This window comes from Bos indicus x Bos taurus, chromosome 23 (genome assembly GCF_003369695.1).
Source record: "Bos indicus x Bos taurus breed Angus x Brahman F1 hybrid chromosome 23, Bos_hybrid_MaternalHap_v2.0, whole genome shotgun sequence".
In the NCBI taxonomy this organism is placed as follows: domain Eukaryota; kingdom Metazoa; phylum Chordata; class Mammalia; order Artiodactyla; family Bovidae; genus Bos; species Bos indicus x Bos taurus.
Genome location: NC_040098.1, coordinates 25,828,059 through 25,853,607, shown reverse-complemented (window position 1 = coordinate 25,853,607; position 25,549 = coordinate 25,828,059). Strand labels below are relative to the sequence as shown.

Sequence of the window (25,549 nt, the reverse complement as noted above, 5' to 3'; positions counted from 1 at the left end):
TGTAATATTTCTCTTTAAATGTAAGAGGAGAATGTTTCATGATTAGACTACCTTAAATCATGCTAAACAGAAATCACAAACTGAAAAAAAAAATGATTGTAAGATACAGGAGGCTTATATGTAAATAAAAAGCTTAAACCAACACTGTCATCTTTATAAAATTTAAATCATTCTTTCATTAACTTCACAAGTATTAATTTATTGCTAATGTGTCAGGGGGAGCAGAAGGTCTGAGGTTCCCACCCACTCACTGAGGGGCAGAGATAGAAGTGGGGCTGGGTGAGGGGCAGGGGAGGAGCAGGGGTCCAGCCTGCCAGGACCTGTGTCCCTGATCTGACCCCTCCATTCGCCAGGTGCTGAAGAATCACGGACAAGATTATCTTGTGGGCAACAAGCTGAGCAAGGCTGACATCCACCTGGTTGAACTTCTCTACTATGTGGAAGAGCTGGACCCTAGCCTTTTGGCCAACTTCCCTCTGCTGAAGGTGAGTTCTCCCACGGCTCTGGGGTCCAGACACACCCCCCACCTCGGCATCTGCTCTCTGGACCCTGGGACTGAGGTGCTAGGGTCCGCGCTGAGTGGTTTTCTCCCCTCGGCTCCTGTTCCTTCTCTCACATGCTGGTCTCTCTCTGCCTGTCTCTCTCCCCCTCCAAGAGCAGATTGGTCCTGACTTGCCTCACGGATTACCATTCATATTTTCTGTCTTCACTTCCAGCCCAATTGCCCTATATTTTCATTTTCCTGTCTTGATATCTGACACATTTCTTTTCCTCATACTGCACTCGAGGGTGAACCTGCAGGACTGATAATTAGGAAGTTCAGAAAGTTGGACAGAGTCTTGCACTAAGACATCTCTGGGGAAAATGCTATTGGGCTGTCATCTTCCTGTCTTAGTTGGTGTCTGTGTCCAGCCTTCTGCTGGTGCTGATGGAGGGGCCTTGGCTGGCCCTTGTCTAGGAGGGTCTTGGGGTCCCTGGCTTGTGTCAGTGACGGGGCTCGTCTTTAGCAGCACTCTGAGCTGTGCTCTCGTGGGTTGCAGGGCCTGAAAGCCAGAGTCAGCAGTCTCCCGGCTGTGAAGAAGTTTCTGCAGCCTGGCAGCCAGAGGAAGCCTCCCATGGATGAGAAAAATTTGGAAGAAGCAAAGAGGATTTTCAGGATTAAATAAAGCAGGCAGGGCTGCCCACGACATGCAGGATCACTCTTCTGAAGTTCTCCAACAATGAAGTGCTTTACCTAAATGTAGATCTTGGCTGTTGTGGAACTAATAAACTTTTTCAAAGTATAGTTGATGATTTAATTAGAATGCAGATTTAGTTGCAAAACAATCTATTTTGTTTTGATCACGTATAAAATCACGATCTCCTCCTAGAATGTGTTTCAGACCTAAACATAAATAAAAGGAGAAAAAGTATCATGGACTCTTTGATCTGTTCAAAAAAGTTATGCATGTACCAGCTATCACTGTCAAAGCAAGTTAAGTAGAAATTTTCATTTGATGTGCTTGGTGTCACAAAAACAGTCTTTTTTGCATTTTGCTGCTCTTCTGACCCATAACCTAAAACTTTTCTCTTTTTTTCAGACAACCTCTTTCCTTCACGTTATCAACCCCTTTTACTATTCAGTTATGGAATCTTTATTTTATATCTAATAGGGAACATTCAGTATTCCAGGAGCATGATAACTAAGGATAAACAAACCAGATATAGTCCCTGTTGTCAAGGAGGCTTACATTACATTAGTAAGAGAAACGACAAAATGGGCCGTTCTAATCCAAAATCATGCCTGTTGAGTATCATTCTTGGGTAATTTGTGACATAAACACACAGAGATCTGTTACAAAGTTATTTGCATTTGGTCTTTGATCCCTACATCATCCAGCATTTTCATGGAGATATACTACATATGTGTATATTTACAAACATATTTTAAATATATATTTTAATACATATTTATATTTATATAAATGTAAGTAGATATTACTCTGAATGTCCTGGAGGGATTGGATCAAGATTTGAGGTATTATATATAGTGTTGTGTTCATAGCTCAGTCGTGTCCAGCTCTTTTCAACCACATGGACTGTAGCCCACCAGGCTCCTCTGTCCATGGGATTCTCCAGGCAAGAATACTGGAGTGAGTTGCCATTTCCTTCTCCAGGGGATCTTCCCGACCAGGTGATCAAACCCTGGTCTTCTGCATTGCAGGAGGTTCTTTACCATCTGACCCATCAGGGAAGCCCATTATATATAGCAACTTGTCAATTTTCCAAAATCTTCTGAAAGAACAAATCTGTATTGAAACATTCTTCCAACCAGAGCTGCCTGGACACGTGTGTCAGCACAAGGTTAACCTGTGTTGATTGTGATCCCCACAGTCTTTGCTCACCTCCCCTCTGCACTCTACAGCTATGTTTGAATATGTTGTCCTTTGAAGCTTTCAACATAGTTGCAACATTCTAAGGCAACAGGCCAGACAAACATACCCCATTTAAAAAAATTTAGACTTTGACTCAGAAATTGATAAAATCCTCTTAAAGATTATGGTTCCAATAAAACATATTTAAAAGCTTTTATTCACTGTTTTATTTAGTGAATGTTTACTGAGCATCTATTTTGTTTCTTTCATTTTTCAAGGCACAGAAGATGCAATGGTACATGAGCATTTTCCTGCTCAGATAATGAATAAATAAATCAATTTTAAAGGTTAATTATGCTTAATGATGAATGCTATTATATAAGGAAAATAAAAGAGCAATGTGATGGATGGTGATGGGGCAATGGTTAACTCTAAAGGAGTGGTCAGAGCAGACTAAGACCTTACTGACTGGAAAAAGCCAGCATGAGAAGACCCAGGGTAATAGGATCTGAACAAGAGGGACCAGGGCCTTGGTCAGGAAGAACTTTGGTGGACTTCAGGCACAGCAGGCAGGCAAGCATGGTGGGAGGCATGGTGAGAAACTATGAAAGATGAGGTCAGAGAGGTAGGCATGGGTGTATCTGTTATCTCCCGCTACATAACAAATCACCCCCAAAGTTTAGTGAAGTCAAGCTGACCAGTTATTACCCGAGACAATTTACGAGGGTCAGGGATCTGGGAGCAACTTAGTTGGGTTGTTCTGGGTTGGGATCTCCCAGGAGGCTGTAGTCAAGCCCTCAGCAGGGTCTGCACTCATCTGAAAGCTTGACTGGGGATGGGGGATCCACTGCCAACATGGTTGACTCTCACAGCTACTGCAGAAGACCTCCTTGTCCACCTCTTCACGGGGCTGCTTGAGTGTCCTCCTGATGGATCCACTAACTTCCCCCAGAGTAAGCAGTCCAGGAGAGACCAAGACGGAAACAGCAAATATCTATGACCTGGCATCGGAAGTCATAGCTCTAAGGACAGTGATTGATTGAGGAGACGGCCTAGAAGGGAAGGGGCCAGCCAAGGAATCTGAGGAGGAGGCATCTGTGAGGCAGGGAAGTGTGGCATCACACAGCTGGAGACTGAAGACGGCAGCAGGGTGCTGAGACAGACGTCTGACGGTGGGGTGGGGGTGGGGGGCAGGTTCCCATGGGAAGTTTGATATAGAGATGGCAGCCACTGACAGCCCTGTTGAGAAGGTTTGCGCCGCAAAAGGCAGATGAGTGGAATAATAGAGATCTAGGAAAGATCTCTGTCTGAGATCCAGGACAGAAAGGAAAAGGCTCAGTTTTATTTGTAATTGTGGGAAGTCACCCAAGAACAGCAGAAGCGGGTGTCACAGCCACAGTTTCCTAAAGCCCTAGGATGCCAGACCCCAGGGAGTGCAAGTGCGCCACCTAGTGTTCAGACATGGCATCCGCCATACTCACTGCTCAGAGTAGGTGGGGCCTCTTCAGTTAAGAGTAATCTGCTTGCTGGAATAGAAAAATTGCTTTTTCTGCAGCCTGTGCTCTGGGACAACCCAGAGGGGTAGGGTGGGGAGGGAGGTGGGAGGGGGGTTCAGGATGGGAGGGGAACACATGTATACCTGTGGCTGATTTGTGTTGATGTACAGCAAAAACCATCACAATATTGTAATTATCCTCCAATTAAAATAAATAAATAAAAATTTTAAAAAATCGTAAATCCACATAAACTGCTCCCAAGAGAAACTAAAACTGCTGATGGAAGGCTAAGTTGGAGCGTTCTCCTCTCTTCCCCTTGACACTTTTCTTATGCCCTCATCTCTTCACCTTCTTCCATCAGTCCTTCTGTTCCATGTCCTTTTCCTTCCTCCGTTTCTATGATACAGATCAGAGTGATGCTTCCACAAGCCAAGGAACCCCAAGGACTACTGGCAGCGACAGGAGCTAGAAGAGCATCACGGAACAGATTCTTCCTCAGAGCCTTCAAAAGGAACCAACCTTGTCCACACCTTGATTTCAGGCCTCCAGAGGGAATAAATTTCTGTTGTTTAAAGCCACCCAGTGTGTGGTCATCTGTTACAGTGGCCACAGAAAGCTAACACAACTACTTTGCAATAAACAAGAATGAATACACCCAACAACATAGTCGGATTTCAAAATGATACACTGAGTGGAAGAAACTAGACCAAAAAAAAAAAAAAAAAAAACAACCCCAAAACACTTGTATGATTCTATTTATATATAATTCTGGAAAATGCAAACTAGTTTATCTTGACGAGAAAATAACATGTAGTGGGGGAGGAGCAGGGGGAAGAGTCCAAGGGCAGAGGACAGACCATATTGACTATGATTCTTTCGTGGGTTTATACCTGTCAACTCTTGGACTTCCCTGGTAGCTCAGATGGTAAAGAATCTGCCTGCAAGGCAGGAGACCAGGGTTGGATCCCTGGGTCAGGAAGACCCCTGGGAGAAGGGAATGGCAATCCACTCCAGTATTCTTGCCTGGAGAATTTCATGGACAGAAAAGCCTGGCAGGCTACAGTCCATGAGTCACAAAGAGTTGGACTCGACTAACACACACACGTATCCAGTTGTACACTTAAATTATGTGCTGTTTATTATATGGCAATTATACCCCCGAATGTGATGCTAAAACTAAAGGAGGCAAGTAAAACCCCACAAATCTATCCTGTGATGGTCATTCTGGACAATTCCTCTCTTCCCCCCAGGCTGCCTCTCTCTCCTGGGAAGTTGTCGTCTAATTACAGTCAGGCTTTGGTCTCTCCTGTCCTGCTCCCCTTATCCATCTATATCTCCAGCCCTCAAAACCAACAGCAACAACAAGCACTTCAAAACAAATCCAAAAAAGTCCTCTTTCATCCCTGGCTGGTTTTCCCGTTGGTATTTCCTTCCCTCTTTGCTGTCACTTCCAAAACTCAAGTAGTCTTTGCGCTGACTTGACGTCTCTCCAAAGTCTTGAGCTTTGGTTTCTTACCGAAAGAACTAATCACCATATTAGTTCTAACAGTTCAAAAGTCTTGCCTCATATCTATCCTCTTTGATTTCTTCACTGAAAATCCAGGCCCCGTCTCCTCTTCTATCAGCAACTTTCTGCCAGACCCCCCCCCCTCCATCACTCCAGCATTCATGTTGTCCATACCGCTCATTTTCTTAGTTTCGTGATTCACACGCCTTCCTTGCCAACATGCTGTCACACTGATCCCATCCAATCCTGCTTCATTTCAAAAGGTCAGAATTTTCACAAAATAAATAACACGTTATCAGTGACAGCCCTCCCCCATCTGGAGCTCAGGCTTGTGAATAAGGCTCTGAAAAGGCTCCAGTGTCTGACGTTGGGCAGAAATGCAGTGTGTGGCAGGGCAACCTGGATGAGACCCAAGAGCCGCATGATAGGGATGTGAAGCAAATCAAACAGACTCTGTCCCAGAGACGAGTTGCAGGGGGAGGAGAGGGCAGAGCTCTGCTTTATCTTTTCCTGCTTTAACAAAGTATAATTGACAAATGAAATTGTACAATATTTTTAAAATGTTTGATATACATCATGAAACAGTTGCCCCCACCAAATTAACACATCCATCATCACCTTACGTATTTACTTTTTAAAAATACAATATAATGTTACCACGGAGAAGGAAATGGCAACCCACTCCAGTATTCTCGCCTAGAGAATTTCATGGACAGAGGAACCTGGCGGGCTATAGTCCACGGGGCCGCAGAGAGTCAGACATGACTGAGCAACTAACACACATGTTACCAACTAGGGTCACCATTACACATCAGATCCTCAGAACTTATTTATCCTATAATTGAAAGTTTGTACCCTTTGCCCAGTGAGAGCCCTACTTGTATTTTTATTTTTTTGTTATTATGTATTTATTTATTTGGCTGTTCTGGGTCTTAGTTGTGGCATGTGGGATCTAGTTCCCTGACCAAGAATCAAACCCAGGCCCCCTACATTGGGAACGTGGAGTCTCAGCCACAGGAGCACCAGGGAAGGCCGGAGAGCTCTACTTTAGGTGGGTGATGAGGGAATGCCACTCTGGGGAAGTGACATTTAAACTGAGACACAATGTAAGAAAGAAGCAGACATGCAAGGAGTTGGGCAAGAGGGTTCCAGATGGACACACCAGAATTTTCAAAGCCCTGGAGTGGGAAGCAGTGTCTGGTACCCCAAGCCAAAGGAGGCATGACTGGAGGGTGTGGGTGGCTTCCGGCATGAGAAAGAAAGAAAGTGTTAGTTGCTCAGTTATGTCCGACTCTTTGTGACCCCGTGGGCTGTAGCCCGCCAGACTCCTTTGTCCATAGAATTCCCCAGGCAAGAATACTGGAGTGGGTTTAGCCATATCCTTCTCCAGAGGGTCTTCCCGACCCAGGGATTGAACCCGGGTATCTTGCACTGCAGGCAGATTCTTTACCATCTGAGCCACCTGTAGAATGAGAAGGGGCGACAGATGGCAGATGACACGCTCCTTCAGTCCTGTCAAGGAATTTGGATCTTATTCTAAATGAAGTGAGAATCCTATGTCTGGCTTTCTTCCATAAGCTTTTGCCAGATGATACAGTATTTTGGGAGGTACAATTTCACACTGTAGCTATTTGAAAGCATAGCTTGAACTGAAGAAGAAAAAACTCATCTGCTTCTGCACCAGAAAAAGGATGAAGAGAAAACTGAAAAACCAGTCAGAGTGTGGATTTGCCAACTCAACTAGACTCGTTAGCTTTCTGGAGTTTCATGGATAAGTATGCTGGTATAATTTGTAAAACTTGTAAAATAAATGAATTGTAAATGTATTCAAAGGATGGGGGCCGAGAATTCCCTGGCAATCCAGTGGTTGAGATTCCGCGCTTTTGTGCTCCCAGTGCAGAGGACATGGGTTCAATCTCTGTTGGGAGCTAAGATCCCACGTGCTGCAATGTGACCAAAAAAAAAAAAAAAAAAACAGCATAAGAAAATTACTTTGATCTCAGGGGGTTATTAGGCACTTACTTAGGGAGCAGTTGTAGAAAACTCTTTATATGATACCCAAACAAAAAGCAGTTTTTACCACTTATTCTTTAAATGTTGAGCTGTGAATGAATGACTCAGTGTTTTTAAATAAGTGCCCAAAGTCTGTGGTAACTGATTGTTGATACTGAGCTTATCCAAGGTGGTGCAAACAGTGATTTTAACAAAGGAAGGAAGGGAGGGAGGGAAGGAAAAAAGGGACACAATGCTTTTCATCTCATTCTTATCAGCCAAGTACTGTGTTTAACTGTGTCTCAACAATGTTAAGAAACAGGCAACTGTTTCTTAATGTTAAGGAACAATAAAAAAAAATACTTAGTATAAAAAATAGCGTTTAACTTGTCATTTCTTCTTCTGATGACCTAATTTTTTCAAATAGGGGAAGGGCCAAATCTGAGCTATGTGATGCTCTTCCTGGGTCTTCTGATTTCCTTATGGTTTTTATTTTCAGCGTTGGTACCATCCGAGCCGGCCAGGGTTAGAAGAAAGTTCCTAGTCAATATTCTTCTTCTGTGCTCAAATTTCCCTTACAATGTGTCATAGCAAATTTTCAGAAGTTGAATCATCATGCTCTAGCATACACAACTTTGCCAAAACAGCTGCACTTTATCTTTGGAGCCCCTGCAGATAGTAAGCCCTCATATAGTAAGCCTGTAAGCACATTGAAAACTTGAGAAAAACACATCATTTTTGTAAAACAAAGTTCTGCTGGGAAAACTTTTCTGGGTGATCTGGAGAAACTCAATCTTAATATACCAGAAAATTCTTTTGACGGTGTCTATTTGGACTTTTGATGCATCCCAGAATGTTTCATGGCCCCACCCAGACTGTGCACCCCTGGGCCTGGCGGGGTTCACAGCTGCCCTCTCCCCTCTTCCCCAGCTGCCCGTAAGGCCTAACAAGGTAACAAGAATGGCCTCATTGGAATTTTAGACTGGGCTCCACTCTGGGAGCTTCTGGAGTCTTGCCAAACCAGACAGCAAAAAATTAGCCTGCAGTTCCTGACATGAGAAATTTTAGGAGAAATTGAAATCAGGAACATATGCTTTTTTTTTTTTTTTTCCAAATCACACTTCATAAAAGTCACAGGTAATCTTTAAATTTAGGGGAAAATGCTTTGGGGGGAAGCTTTGGTTTATTTTGGTTACCCCTATCTGTATTCTTGTATTTGTTATTAATTTTGGAACATGGCTTCTTCCTATCAAAAGTAGTTAAATACAAATTAGACATTTGCTAAGATGAGAGTATCCAGAAGGTGGTGGGCTTGGAGAGAAGCGATCACAGCTCTGGTCCTTCCCACCCTTTAGCTTAGGGACTTTAGGAAAATCACTTAATGTCTCTGGGCTTCCCAAGAATCAAACGAAGGATTGTAGAAGAGCACCAAGGTGACTATGTCAGCTCCTCCCTGCTCCCCTTTTTTTCTTTTGCTGGTGAAAATATGTGAAAGAGAAAGAGGGGGATCCCCACCACCAACTGTCTGAAATGAGAAAGTTTTGGGACACAGAAGAAGAGGAGGTGGAGAGAAAGCCTTAATACTGGGCATCACGAGCAGACCCAGAGATAACTTATTTGGAGTTGTATTGTTTTTCTTAAAAAACTTACTGAAATATAGTTGATTTACAATGCTGTGTTAGTTTCAGGTATACAGCAAAGTTATTCAGTTATCATCTTTTTTTAGATTATTTTCCATCACAGATTATTACAAAATACTGAATATAGTTCCCTGTGCTATACAGTAGGTATTTGTTGGTTACCTATTTTATATGTAGTAGTGTGAAAGAGAACTTATTTTGTGAAAACAAAGATTAGAGGGGAAAAAAGAAGAGACGCCCTCACACACAAGCCACTCTCACACAGGATTCTTTTTAAACGTAATTAAGTACCCAATTTCTACAGTTTCTACTCATTAAGACATAGCCACAAGGAAAAATGCACATCTATTAAACACCTGCTCAATCTGAGAAAAAAGGCCGGTAAGGAGGACAGATGTTTTTAGCTTGTCCATATTTTCTGATTTGTCTACAATGAGTTCCTATAACTTATGCAATAATATTGAAAATATTTTGTAAGTGAATAAGGGGAAGACAGATTTTTTTTTTCATCTTTGCATCTGTCTTGTCTTCTGAAAATGGCAGGATTCCCTGGAAATAGAGATGTTTCTTGCTGTTGGTTTTGAGAATGGTAGTTAATTAATTGTAGTTGATCTTCACAGTATAGAATGAGGGTGATCTGATGTCCTCAGTGGTTTAACACTATTTAACATAAAATATTAAGGAATGACAATCAGGGAGCCATGTATCAGTATATTTTCTTAATATTTTTTATTATTCCAAATTGTAAACATTTAAACTTTTATTTATTTTCTGTTATTATAAAGGGAGTAAGATAGAATCCTTGGGAAAAATACTATCAAAGATGATAAGGATATAGAGAAGACTTTAAAATGAGAGAAACAGGCTTAAAACAGGTCTTTTATTTGAATACTGAATACATAATATTTGTACAGAGTGTGCTGGGGATGAAGTTTATTAAAGAAAAAAAAAACCACTGGCAGAAATACAATTAAAATGGGGAAAAAAATCGAATATAACACAAATGACAAATAGATACAAGAGCATTCTATGAAGCCCGCTTAGGGCATTCCATCATCTGATAAGTTATAGTTTATAGTTCAAACTTACTCCAGACATGAGTATTTGGAACCACCATCTATAAAACATGACATAGAAAATCAAAGAGTACATCACAATTTATGATGTACATCACAATTTCATTAAAATATCTTTAATGAAATCAGAATCTAACAATTAGAAAACGGTTAAACTATTCATTAAAAAAAAACCCCAAAATCCCTCAAACTAGTGTCCATATTAGAGGCGACAGTGTTTCTTGGGTAGTTTCCAACATAAAATAAGACCACACTGAACATTCCACACTGGAATTTATCTTTTCAGTACAAACAGTAGGCTTCTGGCCATTAGAGCAGAACGACTCAGATTTAGTTTTCACTTTCTCTGGCTTCTCAAAGCAGCAGTAAGACAAGTCTCAGGATCATCAAGAGGCTGGATTAAAACAAGACAGGCCAGGGGAGGTGACTCAGGAGGCGAGAGAAGGCCCACATGCCCACCTAACCTGTGTGGTACGAGACCCTGGCTTCCAGGGTGCGGCTCTGCTGCTACTCCCTGGGCCAGAGATGCTCTCAGGATCCCTGTACTTGAACTTCCCAGATGTGACTGAACTGGCCACTTAAAAAATGTTCACTAAGTGAAGGAGAAAAATCAGAATTTAATGTTCTGAGAATTTGGGCTGAACTTTCATAAGAGAAATGTTAGGAAACAAAATTTTCAATAGATAGTAAAGGCAAGGAGCTTGAAAAACTCAGCAAGGGGCAATTTTGTGTTATTATTACAATCTCAGCTACTTTCCAAGCTTGGAGTCTTGTCTTTTTAACCTGTAAACCCTACTTTGACTTTCCACCACCAAGTACCATCATTAGAACGGGACCCTCATTAGAAATCAGGCCTGTATAATCACACTTTTGTTTCCAAATCATAAACATTGTATCTAGCCACGCTAGAAAATTCGATTGAAAAGTAGAAAGCAGAAAATTTCTCATTCCATTACCACCTAGAGATTACTAACATGAAGTATTTGAAGTATTTCCTTCCTATCTTGTTTTTCTATACACAGACTTCCAAAAAATTGAGATCACACTATATTTGGTTGTTTATTCTGTTTTCATCTCCTATTTTGTCATTAATATTTTCGAACATCACTAAATGGTTTTTGAAAATATGAGATGCAATGCTTGCTCAATATTCCACTAAGTGGACAAAACAATTATTGAACCATTTCCTTACTGGTTAATTTTCAAGCTGCTTCTAATTTTTCAGTTCATCATATCTTCAACTAGACACAGAGTTGCAATAGACATCAGTCTTTGGATATATCTCATTATTTTTTTAGCATAAATTGCCAAAAGTGAAAACCTACATCAAAGAAAATGAACACATTGAAAGCTTTCAACATATAAATGCAGCTTCCAAGAAGAATTTAAAATGTTATGCACAAATTTTTACTTGGGAATGTGCTTAATCTCATGGAAAGAATTACTGAGATTAAGAGAAATGTGAAGCTCCCTGTTTATCTTTCTTAAAAATATTAAGTTTTCTCCCTTAAAAACTCAAAGTAACTGTGAGAGACTGTCACTGTTGAACTCTCTAAGAGAGAGATCAGATTTAAATGAATACATTTACTGTCTCAGACAGGTAAATCCTGAGAAAAAAATGAGGCTGATTTTAATTCTTTATTCTGAAAAAAGGTAATTGTGTACATGTGATCAGATACTATAGCAACACTAAGTGTATTTGATAAAAACATTCCCAGGCACATAAATGTCAGCAACTGATTGAATGGATGCTGCGGCTGCTGCTGCTAAATTGCTTCAGTCGTGTCCGACTCTGTGTGACCCCACAGATGGCAGCCCACCAGGCTCCCCTGTCCCTGGGATTCTCCAGGCAAGAACACTGGAATGGGTTGCCATTTCCTTCTCCAATGAATGAAAGTGAAAAGCGAAAGTGAAGTAGCTCAGTCGTGTCCAACTCTTTGTGACCCCATGGAACTGCAGCCTACCAGGCTCCTCTGCCCATGGGATTTTCCAGGCAAGAGTACTGGAGTGGGTTGCCATTGCCTTCTCCAGAACGGATGATGTTTGAAGGTTTTATAGTCATGCTGACTGTAATAAAAAGTACTTTGACCTTTCAAGTTAAAACTGACTTCTGCTCAAAATTCAGCACTTCAAAATGACAGCAGAGGAAAGAATAGATCAAAATAGGTTTTTCTTACCTTAAACCTGCAACCAGTCCAGCTGGCATGATTTTCTTGGACCTCTTAAATCTCACCCCCATTATGGTGGCCAGGAAGAAAGCTGTAACTAAAAAACAGTGCATGAACCCCTCAAACATGTTATCAGTACTTGCTTGTGAAACAGACGGATTTGATTTCAGCTTTCTAATATAACAATGATTATGTGTTGGTACTGAGTTGCTATGTTCTTGAAAAGATAAAGTGTTCTGTCAAAATACTTTATAAATTAGCTAATCAAAAAGGTTTCTGAGTAAACAAGCATGTTAAAATCCATTACTGAAATATCTTGAAAAGAAAAAGTGTGTTTTTCTAACTTAAATTTCTATTTATAGAACACTCCTGGGAAGGCCAGGACTGTATCTTTTCCAAGTTTCCTCGGGAATACTAGGCAGTATGCCTAGACTCACAGGAGACTTCCAATAAACGGAAGGAAAAGAATCAGTTTCTAAAGTGAATCTTTAAAGTAAGACCTGATTAATAAAATAATAGTAGGAAAAGGCTGACTTTATTTTGTAGTATTTCATTTTCAAAAAAATGAATGCTTGGAGACAAAATATATAACAACAGTCTAATAATAATACAAATTCAGAAGCACACACCAGCCTTTTAGGAGCTGAACCACTAGATGAAAGATTATGTAAGAGACTAGGCCATTGATATCACAATTTAAGAACAACTTTAAAGGCAAAATCACTTGCTGATACACAAATCAACATGACTGGCAATAAAGTACATTAACTGTTTAAGTGCATATGAATAAAATGCCCAATATATGTGTATCATTTTTAAAAATATGTATTTATTTGGCTGTGCGAGGTCTTAGTTGCAGCATGTGGGAGCTAGTGCCACGACCAGAAGTTCAGACCTACACCCCCTGCCTTAGAAGGCAAAGTCTTAATCACTGGACAGTCAGGGGAGCCCAGCCTTGCTTTTCTAGGTTCAGTCTTAAGGCAAAGTGGGATCTAAAAGCAGTTTGTAAATTCAATAAAACAATCCAAGACTGTCTCTTTTTAGATATTTTCACAATAATAAAAACCATGCTAACGTGCATTTAGGAGGGTTAGCAGAAAATTCAGACCTAACTCCTCATTTTTTCTAATTTTATTTTCTCTTCCTAGTAACAAACTTTACAGAAATATTCTTCTGAGTCCTGGCAGCAACGTCATTACTTTTGATCGGGTCTGTGTAGAAAGGAACAAGAATAGCGTTCCATCTCCACACAAGCATTTTGCCACCTGCCAACTCACCAGTATTTCCTAGGACACCTGGGCTGGGTATTAAAAAGCTACCCCCAAGCTTTGATTCTGCATAACCAGGGAAAAAACGCCTTACACAGTGACAGCTTTACATCTCGCTTGTCATTGGAGACACGGTAAGCTCCATAGCCAGCCAAAAATCCAACAAAAAGACCAGCAATCAGAGACAGAACACCACCTGGAGGGGGAAAAAAAAGTAAGGGTTCAGATAGAAAATCCGCAAATGAAGACATGCCTTTATCACTTAATGTGTGATATATGCAACACGTGGAAAAAATGTGTTTCTTCTTGGGCACTGTAACTGCCAAATCATGTATCAGCTATCCACGGACAGTTTCTAAGAAATGACTGCTTCATGCAGAACCCCAAGTACACAGCAATGGGAGGGATGGGTGTGGAGATAAAGCCTGCCTTGGAGTAGCACTTCCAATGGCAACTGCATGATCTTAGACAATTACCTAACTTCTTTATGCCCCTCTTTTATTCCCCCTATTCTCTTTGCCTCTATTATTTCACTCTCAGGTTGTGATGATAAAAATAAGATAAATGATGTTTTCAACTCATGGAGGTAGAGGGGGTCCTATGCAAACCAAGCAGTGGTTCTGTCCTGAATAATTAACAAAGCTTCCAGCCTTAACACATCACGACTCACAGGTGGATCAGGACCACAATGAGTAACAGGAAAAACCCGGTCTCTGATTCAGCTAACCAGCTGCCAACCCATCCCCTTCCCCACCCAGTACCCGCCCAGTGTTGCCCCCGGCACTGGGACAGACAGAGAGGACTTCCTCTGCCCGGGGTAGGGAGCAAGAGGGTACATACCAGTGATACTGTGACTAAGACATATAGTCCCCACTTCAAGGCACTCACTCTATTTAGAATCTATCAGATTGGAATCTCTAGGGTCAAGGCACCTCTGGGGTTTTTTTGGGGGAGAGAGATTTCAATGTATCATTTGTTTTTATTGAAATATAATTGATTTACAGTGCTGTATTAGTTACTGATGTACAGCAAAGTGATTCAGTTACAAGGCATCTCTGTTTTTTAAAACATCTACAGAAAATTCAGATTGCAGCAGGGTTAAGAACCATTACAGCAATGCACATACACACACACACACCCATCCAGAAACCGAAGCCACGTGCACTAGGTTCTAGCTTAATTCTTCAGGCAACAAGTGGAAGATGTCTTATAACTAAAGTAACCCTCTCCTGCCACACCCTCCAGCAACCCCAACACACACACACACACAAGCTCTCTTTTTTACCCACACCTCAAAAAATCACTCGGAGAAGTCAATAGCAACCCACTTCAGTATCCTTGCCTGGAAAATCCCATGGACAGAGGGGCCTGGTGGGCTGAAGTCCATGGGGTCGCTAGGAGTCGGGCACGACTGAGCGACTTCACTTTCACTTTTCACTTTCATGCATTGGAGATGGAAATGGCACCCCACTCCAGTATTCTTGCCTGGAGAATCCCAGGGACGGGGGAGCCTCGTGGGCTGCCATCTATGGGGTCGCACAGAGTCAGACACAACTGAAGGGACTTAGCAGCAGCAACAGCAAAAAATCACTAAAAGAAGTAACTTTCAAAACCATATAGACCTGAAATTCAAGTCCTCCAATGTCACTAATAAAACAGTCTTCAAAATATAACTTCATTTTATGAATTTCTTACAAAAATAAGAAAGAGAAATTTGGGACACTGTGATTATATAAATGCATTTACCTTAAACAAACTAAAATAGAAAACTTGGCCTTTCATTTTTTCTCCATGAAAGTCTTTTATCAACTGGGTGTTTTCTCCATCTTGGGACAGAGATGAAGAGACTACTTCAGATATTATATCTAAGTATTGAACAAATTTTCTGTTGCAACACACAATATCAACATAATTCTGTTTTTTGACACTTTTGCGACCCCATGGACTATACAGTCCATGGAATTCTCTAGGCCAGAAAAGTGGAGTGGGTAGCTGTTCCCTTCTCCAGGGTATCTTCCCAACCCAGGGATCGAACCTAGGTCTCCCACATTGCAGGCAGATTCTTTACCAGCCTGAGCCACAAGGGAAGCCCTTTTGACACTATGAGTATGTAACAAAAAAACAAACTCATCTGATAATAAGTGAGTAGCCCTGAGGAGTTTAGGTCAATTATGCAACTGATATTAACAGATGAAGGGAGACCCAGACGCCCAGGCTCTGGAATGACAGGCTCTGTTCACCCAGCCGCAGGGAACCCGCCTCCTTCCCCGAATCCTCCCACCACATGCTGGTCCTCAGCCACCTGAGGACTTCATGTCCTATTTATATTATAGACTCCTCAGATGATCCCAGCACAACCTCCCACCAGGTCCTTTTGATGAAAAATCTGGTTTGGCCTCACCTCTCCGCTTATATCCCAAAATGCTTCCGAACGTCACCAGGGCTGCATAACCAAAACCAATCAGGTCCATTGGCAAGGTTTAAGTCTAAAGCAAGGGGGAAGGGACATATTTTACAAATAAAAAGAGTCTGGGGGAGCAAATGTATATAAAAATGATGTGCATTCCACAGAATTATATAAATTAATTTCTCTAGTTCACTAAGAAAAGGGCAGCTGGATCTTCCCCCTCTCCCAACACTCAGCCGCCGTCCCCCTCACCCTCATCACTCTCAAGATCACTCAGGGAGACACCTGAGGCTGATTTTCCTTTCCTGTCTGCCAAAACTTGCTGTCCTCTCAGTTGGGGACGCCTTTCCCACTCCCCAGCAAGACTTCTGCTCTGGTTAGCCTGGTCTCCTAGCGGGGCAGTGACCCTGCCATGTTCACTTTGCACTCCCGTGCCTGGAACTTGCCCCCTTCTCCCCGACCAACATTCTCTACGCACCATCTCCCTCTGAACCTACTTTCCTTCTCAGCCACACCCCTAACCTCCTTAACCACGCCCCATCTCAACCACACCCCTAACCACCTTAACCACGCCCCTTCTAGCCACACCCCTAGCCTCCTTAACCACGCCCCTTCCCAGCCACATCCCTAACCCCCTTAACCACTCCCACCTGCACCGTCCACCTGGTCTGGAGCGTCTGCTCTTCTAACATCCCTGACCTTAACTCTATCTTGTAATTCTTTCTTTTTTGTACCCGCTCCTCTTCACACCTAAGAACAGGAAAGGGGTAACAAGGACGTGTGCTTGTTGACTGATTCCCTTTCAACGTGCTCTTTGCTTTGTTGTGAGACAGTTCTCCTGTGGTGGCAGAGACACCCACACTTGGTCCATGGGAAACCACTGAAGGATGCAATGCAATGCAGTCCTGACAGGAAGTTAACTGAGTGACCGTGAGATCCTGCAGGCCTCACAGAAGCAGCTGAAACACCCATGGGTGAAAAGTTCGAAGAAACTCCATGGAAATCCTGCCTGGAATTCTCCAAGACGTAAAAGAAGGAGTGCTGGCTACAGGCTGGACACATGGCCTCTGGTCACTAGTGGCTGCTGGACCCTGGACCATGCCCCATCCCTAAAAGGCCAACTCCCCCAAAGTGAGGGGAATAGACAGGATAAGCTCTAGAGTTTTTCTTTTTAATTATTATTCTAAGATTCCTGGCAGTGACTGCACATCTTTTTACATCTCTATTTTTCTCCCTGGGAAAAACAGTTATCTTTGTATACATGAGGAATGGTATATGAGAATTTTTTGTATTTTCACAATTTTCTCACTGTTTGCCATTTAGGTTAACCTGGTCTTTAATTCTCTGCAGCAACTGGTAACAAACTCGCCCAGAAGAATGGAAAAGGAGGGTAAGCTAGCACTTACTGTGAGGAAGGGTCTGGGGTTGGGAGCCCAAGGCACAGGAGGTGATGGCGCTGAAAAGGAGGCAACGATGGAAAATTCTCAATGTCTGTGGGATGAAGAATTAAAACAGGATGGTTGTTGATGCCCAAGAAGTGGTCCAGTGGGGCTGAATATAGAAGAAGGAAGGACGTGTGTTCCAAAACCATGGATAAATCATAATAAGGATGTCATTCCTGAGCAGTTACCACGTGCCAGACACCATTGTAAGGCCTTATATGTATCAACTCATTTAATTATCACCACGACCCTAGGAGGTAAGTACTATCATTATCCACTTTGCAGATAAGGCAACTAAAGCACAGAAAAGGCAAGTAGCAGCCCTGAGGTCACACAGCAGAACCAAGATAGCAGACTCAGAGAAGTTTCATTCCTAATCAGTAGTACTTCCAAAAACAAAGTTAGCTGCCAAAAGAATGAACGTACAAGTGAGACTGAAGTTCCTGAAAGTTTTGAATTCTGGGTTAAGCACTTCTTGGCCTCGTGGCTTAGCCCACACTGCACTGTCTTCCACCTGGAGACCTATTACCCTTAGCCCTGTGAACACCTCACGTCCACTCCTACTTCCTGTCTTTCTCAAGGAGCCCATCACATTCCACGGTGTATGCTTGGCTTCACCAACGTGTAATGTTAGGCTCGTTCCTTAATCTCTCTGTATCTCAGTTTCTCCATCTGTAAAGCAGGGATAATAAAAATACCTACCTCACAGAGTTGCTGTGGTGATGAAATGAGTTAACGCTGTAAGGCACTCAGAACCCATGCCTGGGACACACTGAACACCCAACAAATATTAGCTGCTCAAATGATGATTCCTCCCTTTCACTCTTACACCCATTTTTAAGCTTGATGTGAACAAGGGCTATACTACTTCAGCACAATGAGAAATCAACTGAGGCAGGGTGATTTATGATGCAGGCATTCATAGACTCAAACCATAATATTACTGATATAAGTTGCATATATACTCAATTACATCAATGACTATCTCTTGGGTGTCTTCTATGTGGAGGCAGCAGGAAGAGATGGAAAGCCCCACTGATGGACACAGCCCTGGTCTTCCAGGACTTCCAGCGCAGCACCGGGAAGGCCGCAGCTGCCTGAGGGAGCCCTCGGAGGAGAGGCACAGGCCCTATAACCAGGAGCTTCACCCTCCCAGGCTGGCAGCCTAAGCTTCATTCTGCGAGGAAGCAGGGACCCAGCTGGGGCCTTGAGGCCGGCAGGAGTAAAGCAAGGGAGGAGTCTGGCAAGGAAGAGTGTGTCCTACGCAGAAGAGGGACACCTACAAAAGCCTAGTGGCATGAGACAGCATGGTGTGGTTTTAAAATGGAGAGAAGTGCAAGGGGTGTGAAAAGAGCAGGCGCTGGTGAGTAAGGGCCGGACTACTCCTGGAAGCCCTGTAAAGGGAGTATGGTAAAGATGGGCTGGGAGACTGATGCAATAAGCCAAGCAAGAGGTGATGGTGGTCTGGCCTGGAGAAATGAGAGTGGAGTGAGGTGGACAGGTCAGGGGGTTGAGTCAACAAGCCCGGAGTGGGGGAGTGGGGTTGGGCGGGGAGTAGGGAAGGGATAAGTCTCTGGCTTGGACCACTAGCGGGGATGCTGTTTCCTGAGACAGGGAAACAACATATTCAGTTTAAGATGACCAACATACAGTCAGGAAACATCCTTACATACAGAGGTGAAGTTATGAGAGAGATCACTCATCATCAGGTGGTAACTTAGGAACCTAGTTTTTTCCTTAAGTCAATCACCTGCTGTGGAAGGCTGGTTCCTTTCCCTCCTCAAAGCTCCCCAGTTTTTTCTCTGATCCTCTCTTGGGCCCCTGATGTACAGTCACTTCCGTTGAGCTCTCTCCTCTGCACCAGTCAAGGTCCTTGAGGACTAAACTCAGGAATAACTTCCACCTTAAGATACTCTGAAACCGACCTACCCTCGGTATAGCTCTATTGCCAGGAAAAAGCCCTTCATATCCTTAGGGAGCCGAGTGTTGTTCTAAGGAGCCAAAAGAAATCTATTCTCAACTCTTGTAAGGGTTTACAGCGAAAATCCAAACAAAAGGCAATTCTCCCTGTCGCTCCTTTTCCGTTGCAGGACGGTTTGATTTCCTCAGAATCACACAGGAAAGCCAGAGGCTGCGTTAACAAGGCGGGGACGGGAATGAAGATGGTGTGCGCGATGCATCACGTGCTCCCATCACAAATGCAGTGCCCACCCCTTGGAAAGGCCAGAAAGCATCTTGGGTGCAATGCAGCAAAACGATTTACTGCTCAGCGCACAAAACTAGGTGACAGGGACCTGCCTTGTCCCTAGCCCTCCAACATTTGGAGAACCCACTAAGAGATCTCCCTAAGCTATTATATAAAAAGCATTTCCATATGCTGAGTATCAATAATTACCTACCTTTGAACTCCTTGGGGCTTGAAAGACATTTTCGAGTGAAGTCTGGGTGGTGCTGGGAAGGTTTGAAACCTTACCAAGCATTTCTGCGATGATCCAAGGGCCCCACCCCTTTCTCCATCTCTCCCTAGCTCCGGGAAAGGAGGAGGGAGGACAGGTAGGAGATTTAGGACCTTGGAAGGAAGAAATTCGGGGACTTCCCAGAAAAAGGAGAGAAGCGATCCCCGGAAGAGGAGACTCCACCCCCTGGAAAATCTTCCCAAGTTTCTTGGCATCGTTATCTGCCTATTTCTGCACCTTTGTATGAAAATTACGGGCAGAAAGATCTCAAGGTACAGCCAGATGTACAGCTCACCTGCAGCCTTAAGCTCTCCCCGCGGCTGAAAAGAAAAAAGTTGGGAGACAGCTAAGGGAAAACTTCGTACCTGGAACCGAGAAGCTAACCTCGCCGTCAGAGCCTTCCCTCTCTGAGAGCTCACCTCCCAGCACTGGGCGGGGCTGCTGGTTCCAGGAAGCACCGGCCCCGCCTCCGCACGCGCATGCTCAGCATCCCTTCCTCCGAAGCTCGGTCCTATCCGGCCGGGGTCCTATCCGGCCGGTGTCTTACCCGGCTGGTATCCGGCCGGTGCCCTCCCGGTGCAGCGGAGATTGTTACTTGGCTGTACCACCTGCAGTGCCGGCGCTGTAGCATCTCAGGCGGCGGCCACACCTGGTCACTCGCTCGGGATCCGGCCACTCGCTCCGGCGGCCCGGCTTTCGGTCCTGGCCCTGATCCTGGGACTGGAGCCTGCTGCCCCCGGCCGGACGGAGCGAGACTGGGCGTGGACCTGGGTGTAACGGGGATTCCAGATGGCAAAAGATTTTTAACCAGTATAGAGATTCCTTCATTTAAGGGGCGTTTGTGGGCCTTCTCCAGCAGGCCTTTTACGTACTCTCCAGCAGATTGACCCTATTTTCAGCGGAGGGAGCTAAGGTTCGGAGAGGCGAAGGAGTTTTCCACAGATTCAACTCCTAAGTGAGGTGCAAAGGTTAGAGTCCGAGTTTGTCTGGTTTCAAAGCCCGAGCACCCTTCATTACATGGTACCATCTACGACGTTATCTAGATGTGGTGCGGAGACCAGCATCCTGGTAAAACCCAAGATTTGCCGGGCTTAAGTACCTGAAGGGACCAGGTACAGAGTGCCAGAACTGAAAGGCACTAAATCATGTCTAATCCCAGAACAACTCATTCCCAGGGATAAACCCGTGAATCCTAACTCCAGGCTACAACTTCTCATCTCACTCCAGTTTTGCCTTCCAGGCCACGGCCAGTAACTCCAACCCTCTTCCTTATATAATAGCTTTTCAGATTTGAAGAAGGCTGTCATCTAGGCTGTCACTCTGTCATCTCCGACTCTTTTTGAACTCATGGACTGTAGCCCGCCAAGCGCCTCTGTCCATGGAATTCTCCAGGCCAGAATACTGGAGTGGGTCGCCACTCCTGTCTCCAGGGGATCTTCCCAACCCAGGGATCGAACGCAGGTCACCTGCATTGCAGGCAGATTCTTTACCATCTAAGCCACCAGGAAAGCGTCATCTAGGGTTCATCAAGCATAACAGAATTTCTTAAAATGTAAAAAAAAAAAACAACTAAGAATATAAATTAAACCTTGTGAAATTTGCTGAATCTACTCCTTGTGTTTAAAAGTGCTTCAAGGAAGCAGTGTAACTGTATCTAACTTCTGAGAAGTCTAAGGTGGGCCGGGGGAGTTAACAGGGTTCTGGGAGATTCATAGGAGAGTTGATGTCAGGCGCTGGAATGTGGATGGAGAAGTGGTGTCCTGGAGTTTGGTGCTGAGTTCTTCCAGCTCTCCTCATCCCTTTCTATGCCATCCTTAGCCCAGTGCATGCTGGCACCCTTGTGTGTGTGTTCTCCCACGCATGTGCACGCCCACGTGTGTGTGTGTCTCTCTTTTCCTTCCTCCCTCCTTCCCTTTTTCTCTCTCCCAAGACTCCCAGGACACTTTCTTTATCCAGAATAAAACCAAAAATTATCTTGGGATGCCTCAATATCTTTAACTAATATGATCCCCCTTCTCAAGTAAATAAGTTACCCCTGAACCCCAGAGCCTGGATTTATGATGCTGAGATCCCTTCCAGCCCTGTCACTGAGGTCTTAGAGGCTGAAAGCAGGATATTCCTACTCAAGGTATTTTCATCTAAAAAAAAGAGCAACGTGAACAACATGTGGGAACAGGAAAGTTCTTAGGCAAAGGGGCCACTGTCCTCTCAGCTTACATGCCACCAACTGCCACCTACTCCATCTAATGGGAAGGTTAGAGCCCAAGGTGAGGGTGCAGCAAAATCTATTCACCTTTACCTTTTTTGTAAAGCTGTCTGCTCATTATCCACAGCAGAGACTTAACTTCCAATGTGCCACTACTCCTGGAGAAACGTACAAGATAAAATACAATCCAAGGATTGCCAGGGAAGCCAGTTTTATTGAAATAAAGTTATCCAAAGAAGGAAAGTTATTAAAGTAGTAAACATTTAAATCTATGGTAAAGATGTGCTTCATTATTAAATCACGGGATCTAGGAGTGGGTATAATAATTACTGTAACTTCCAAGTAGTGGTGCATATAATACTTTGAGGTATCTGTAGCATGTGAATATCTGTGATTCCTGGGGATGACACAGTCACAGGTACCAGTACTTCTTGGTTTGCTTCCTATTTTCCTAATAGAAACAAATGTTAAATTTCAGTTAGAGATTGGTGAACACAGAAACTTATTTTTCCCATCCAGGTTCTCCAATTCCTGATTTCTGTCCTTAGGCCCCTTTGGATTTGCAGAACTCCCAGTCCCCAGTAATGCGGGGTTTCCTAAGTTGTATCTGGTGAACGTGAAGGGAAGAAGGGCAGGGCTGAGAGCCCGACTGACTTGCAGATGGGCTGTTCATGCAGGACCTCCAAGAACGTTTGCACATCAATAAGTGCTCTGTGATCCTGAGCCTGGTCCTCATTTTCAAATGTGCAGAAACTCAGTTTGTATCCTTTCTTCCAGGGGCATCCTGGCTTTGGGAGACTGATTGATAGAAACCAACATCATAAGGGACTTGTTGATTTTTAAACAAATGACAAAGCCTGTGTCAGGTCCTTGATTCTTTTCTTCTTCCAGATCCCAAGTGGTTACTTATCATTTAGGCCTCTCTCTGCTCATCAATAAAACAAATTTTGAACAAGCATCTCAATACATGTGTACCATTTATCTCTAAAGTAGACACATTGTGGTTATTTTAAATACAAATATATAAATAAAATACATAAGGTAAAACTTTAAAAGGAAAACATGAATAAGATTAAAGAGGTATTTCCCATATTTAAAAGATGACATATTTCTTTCTGTCCCAAGATACAGTAGAATATTTTCATTATTTCTGTCATCTTTACCAATAATACTTTTCTGAGTTGCTTGCAGCCTTCAGGACATCCTTCTCTTTGATGCAGTGGTAAAACTGGATAAACACGGTCAAAAGTCAAATTCACTCTGACCTGCAGCTCTGGTCTCATGCTCACGTGACACTGAGGCTCAGTCCAATGTGATGATATTAAGCTAAATATCCACTCAACACAAATGTTTGAACATGGAGTACTTGGAATTTTACTTATTAGCAACGACAAGTTTTTAGATTTGTAGGAATTCATTTCCATTTCTTCAAAAACGTCCACCCACTGTTTCCACAGGCTTGTTGTGACAGCCCAGCTGCTGACATCTGTAAATTCATCATATAACCACAGGATATTTTGGTCACTGCCTCTGAATCAGGAAAAGTGACTGTACTCAGTTTCATAAAATAATCAAGGCACCCAAAGGACAAGGCATGTCTGTTCATGTGGGACACCCACCCTAATTCAGCAGTTGCTGTTGATACTTTTGACTGGAGGCTGATTTCATTTCCCCAAAAGACAACACTTTTGGCTTGTTTGGAAGCTCTCACCTCTCTCATTCTGAACTTGCCAGATTCAATCTCCAAATGTGTTTTCACATCCCCTTCTCCACTATGCCCAATCCCAAAGTCTTTCCCACACACTGTACAGGATGCTCTGTGTGGATTATTTACCACCACCCACCCCTTTCGATCCAACTGTACATGTACCTCCATTTGCTATTAACATAAGAGTGAAAGTGAAGTTGCTCAGTTGTATCTGACCACCCCATGGACTGTAGCCTACCAGGCTTCTCCATCCATGGGATTGTCCAGGCAAGAATACCGGAGTGGGTTGCCAATTCCTTCTCCAGAAGATCTTCCCGACTGACACCCCACTCCAGTACTCTTGCCTGGAAAATCCCATGAATGGAGGAACCTGGTGGGCTACAGTCCATGGGTTCCCTAAGAGTCCGACACGACTGAGCGACTTCATTTTCACTTTTCACTTTCATGCACTGGAGAAGGAAATGGCAACCCACTCCAGTGTTCTTGCCTGGAGAATCCCAGGGACGGGGGAGCCTGGTGGGCTGCCATCTATGGGGTCGCAGAGTTGGACACGACTGAAGCGACTTAGCAGCAGCAGCTCCTGCATTGTAGGCAGACGCTTTACCTTCTGAGCCACCAGGGAAGTTAACATAACACAATTGTTTAGCATTTTTTTGGTGACGGGGTAATGCTTGCATTGGTAGTATAATCGTTCTCATTTTCGTTATCTGACCTCTTAGAAAACATGGTCACAATACTCAGTGTTATTAAAAAAAAAAAGTTAAAACTAGCACTCTCCTGATACAAAACATGACAGTTAATACACAGGCTGGGTGTCCCAGCTTATGTCACCAATGAATAATTTTCTGAAAAGGTCGGGTGAGACACATGGCCACAAGAAGTCTTACAAGGAAGTCATGAGCTTTGAATGTCTTACTAGAAATCCACGAGCTAAGGAAGGGTTGGATCTCCCAAAGTTTTCACTGGAAGGATTACAAATAAAGCCACAATCCGCAGCAAAAGTCCATTCTCACTCACCCTGAAGACGAAAGATTTCATTTTGGAAAGACAGTTAACAAAGCTACACCACCTCCTTACTGAGATCTCAACTCCACAGAAGCCCTAACAAAACTCAAGACCGCAGCCCCTCCAAGCTGGAAGGGGAAAGAAAGGGCAACCTGGCCAGGCCGGCGGTCACAACTGTAAGACACTCTCTTATCAAAGTGCTACCGTCTATCCCTGTCTTCCTCTGTGCTCAGATGTCGCTGTCAGGAAGCGTGGCCTTCCTGAGGCAGAGACTGCGGTCACACGGTGAGTCCGTTCCCAGCTGGAGGGGAGAACGTGCGGGGGGATGGAGGTCTTCGCTGGGGCACGGCAGGACTTGGCTCAGCCCCAGTCCGAGCGCACACTTGACTCCCGGCCTCCTACCTTCTAGGCCAGGCGGCTTGGGGACGATGCCCAAGGCCACCCAGGGACTCTCGAGTTTCCCAGCCCCTACCCGCGCCCTGCTCGCTCTTGGAAGGTTCTCTGGCGGCCCCGTGCCTGTTCTCGGCTGGGCGCATCGTCTCCACCGGCTGCTCGCCCTGACCTGCTTCTGACCCCCATAGCAGATCCAGCTGTACCCTCCCCGGCAAGGACGCCGCGTAGCCCGCTCGTGGGCACCGGTCACAGCCCAGACCACACTCGGGACCATCTTCTTTGGTCGTGAGCAACCAGCAGACCGCTGATAAGGCCGAGGTGGGCGGGCCCATATCGCCTAACTCGCATGCTCATTGGTTAAGCTCATCTGACACTCAGTCGTGCGCCGGCGTCCCATTGGGTCCAACGGCGCGCTCTATAAATCCGGGGAA

At 44.0% G+C, this 25,549-nt stretch overlaps 2 protein-coding genes across 12 annotated transcripts in view; one reads left to right on the top strand and one right to left on the bottom strand.

The window, feature by feature from the left end:
- LOC113882302 (glutathione S-transferase A2) overlaps positions 1-1,412 on the top strand; it is a 38,246-nt gene extending 36,834 nt beyond the window's left edge. For both annotated transcript variants that reach the window (XM_027525495.1, XM_027525493.1), the window contains 2 exons: positions 354-485; positions 1,041-1,412. In XM_027525495.1, coding sequence (XP_027381296.1) covers positions 354-485; positions 1,041-1,166 — 258 coding nt within the window. In that variant the 3' untranslated portion in view covers positions 1,167-1,412. The remainder of the gene's footprint in view (positions 1-353; positions 486-1,040) is intronic.
- Positions 1,413-9,841: 8,429 nt separating this feature from the next.
- On the bottom strand, positions 9,842-20,278 carry TMEM14A (transmembrane protein 14A). Of its 10 annotated transcripts, XM_027524648.1 has the most exons (7): positions 20,172-20,278; positions 17,315-17,399; positions 16,559-16,658; positions 15,903-15,987; positions 13,596-13,697; positions 12,243-12,330; positions 9,842-10,459 (listed from the first exon to the last, which is right to left on the bottom strand). In XM_027524648.1, exons 4-7 carry the CDS (start codon positions 15,970-15,972, stop codon positions 10,420-10,422), a joined length of 300 nt encoding a protein of 99 aa, XP_027380449.1. In that variant the 5' UTR covers positions 15,973-15,987; positions 16,559-16,658; positions 17,315-17,399; positions 20,172-20,278; the 3' UTR covers positions 9,842-10,419. The 10 variants fall into 10 exon arrangements, with proteins under 10 accessions (XP_027380449.1, XP_027380440.1, XP_027380445.1 ...); XM_027524639.1 differs by lacking the exon at positions 16,559-16,658 and having other exon boundaries at positions 9,842-10,657; XM_027524644.1 differs by lacking the exon at positions 16,559-16,658.
- Positions 20,279-25,549: the final 5,271 nt, after the last annotated feature.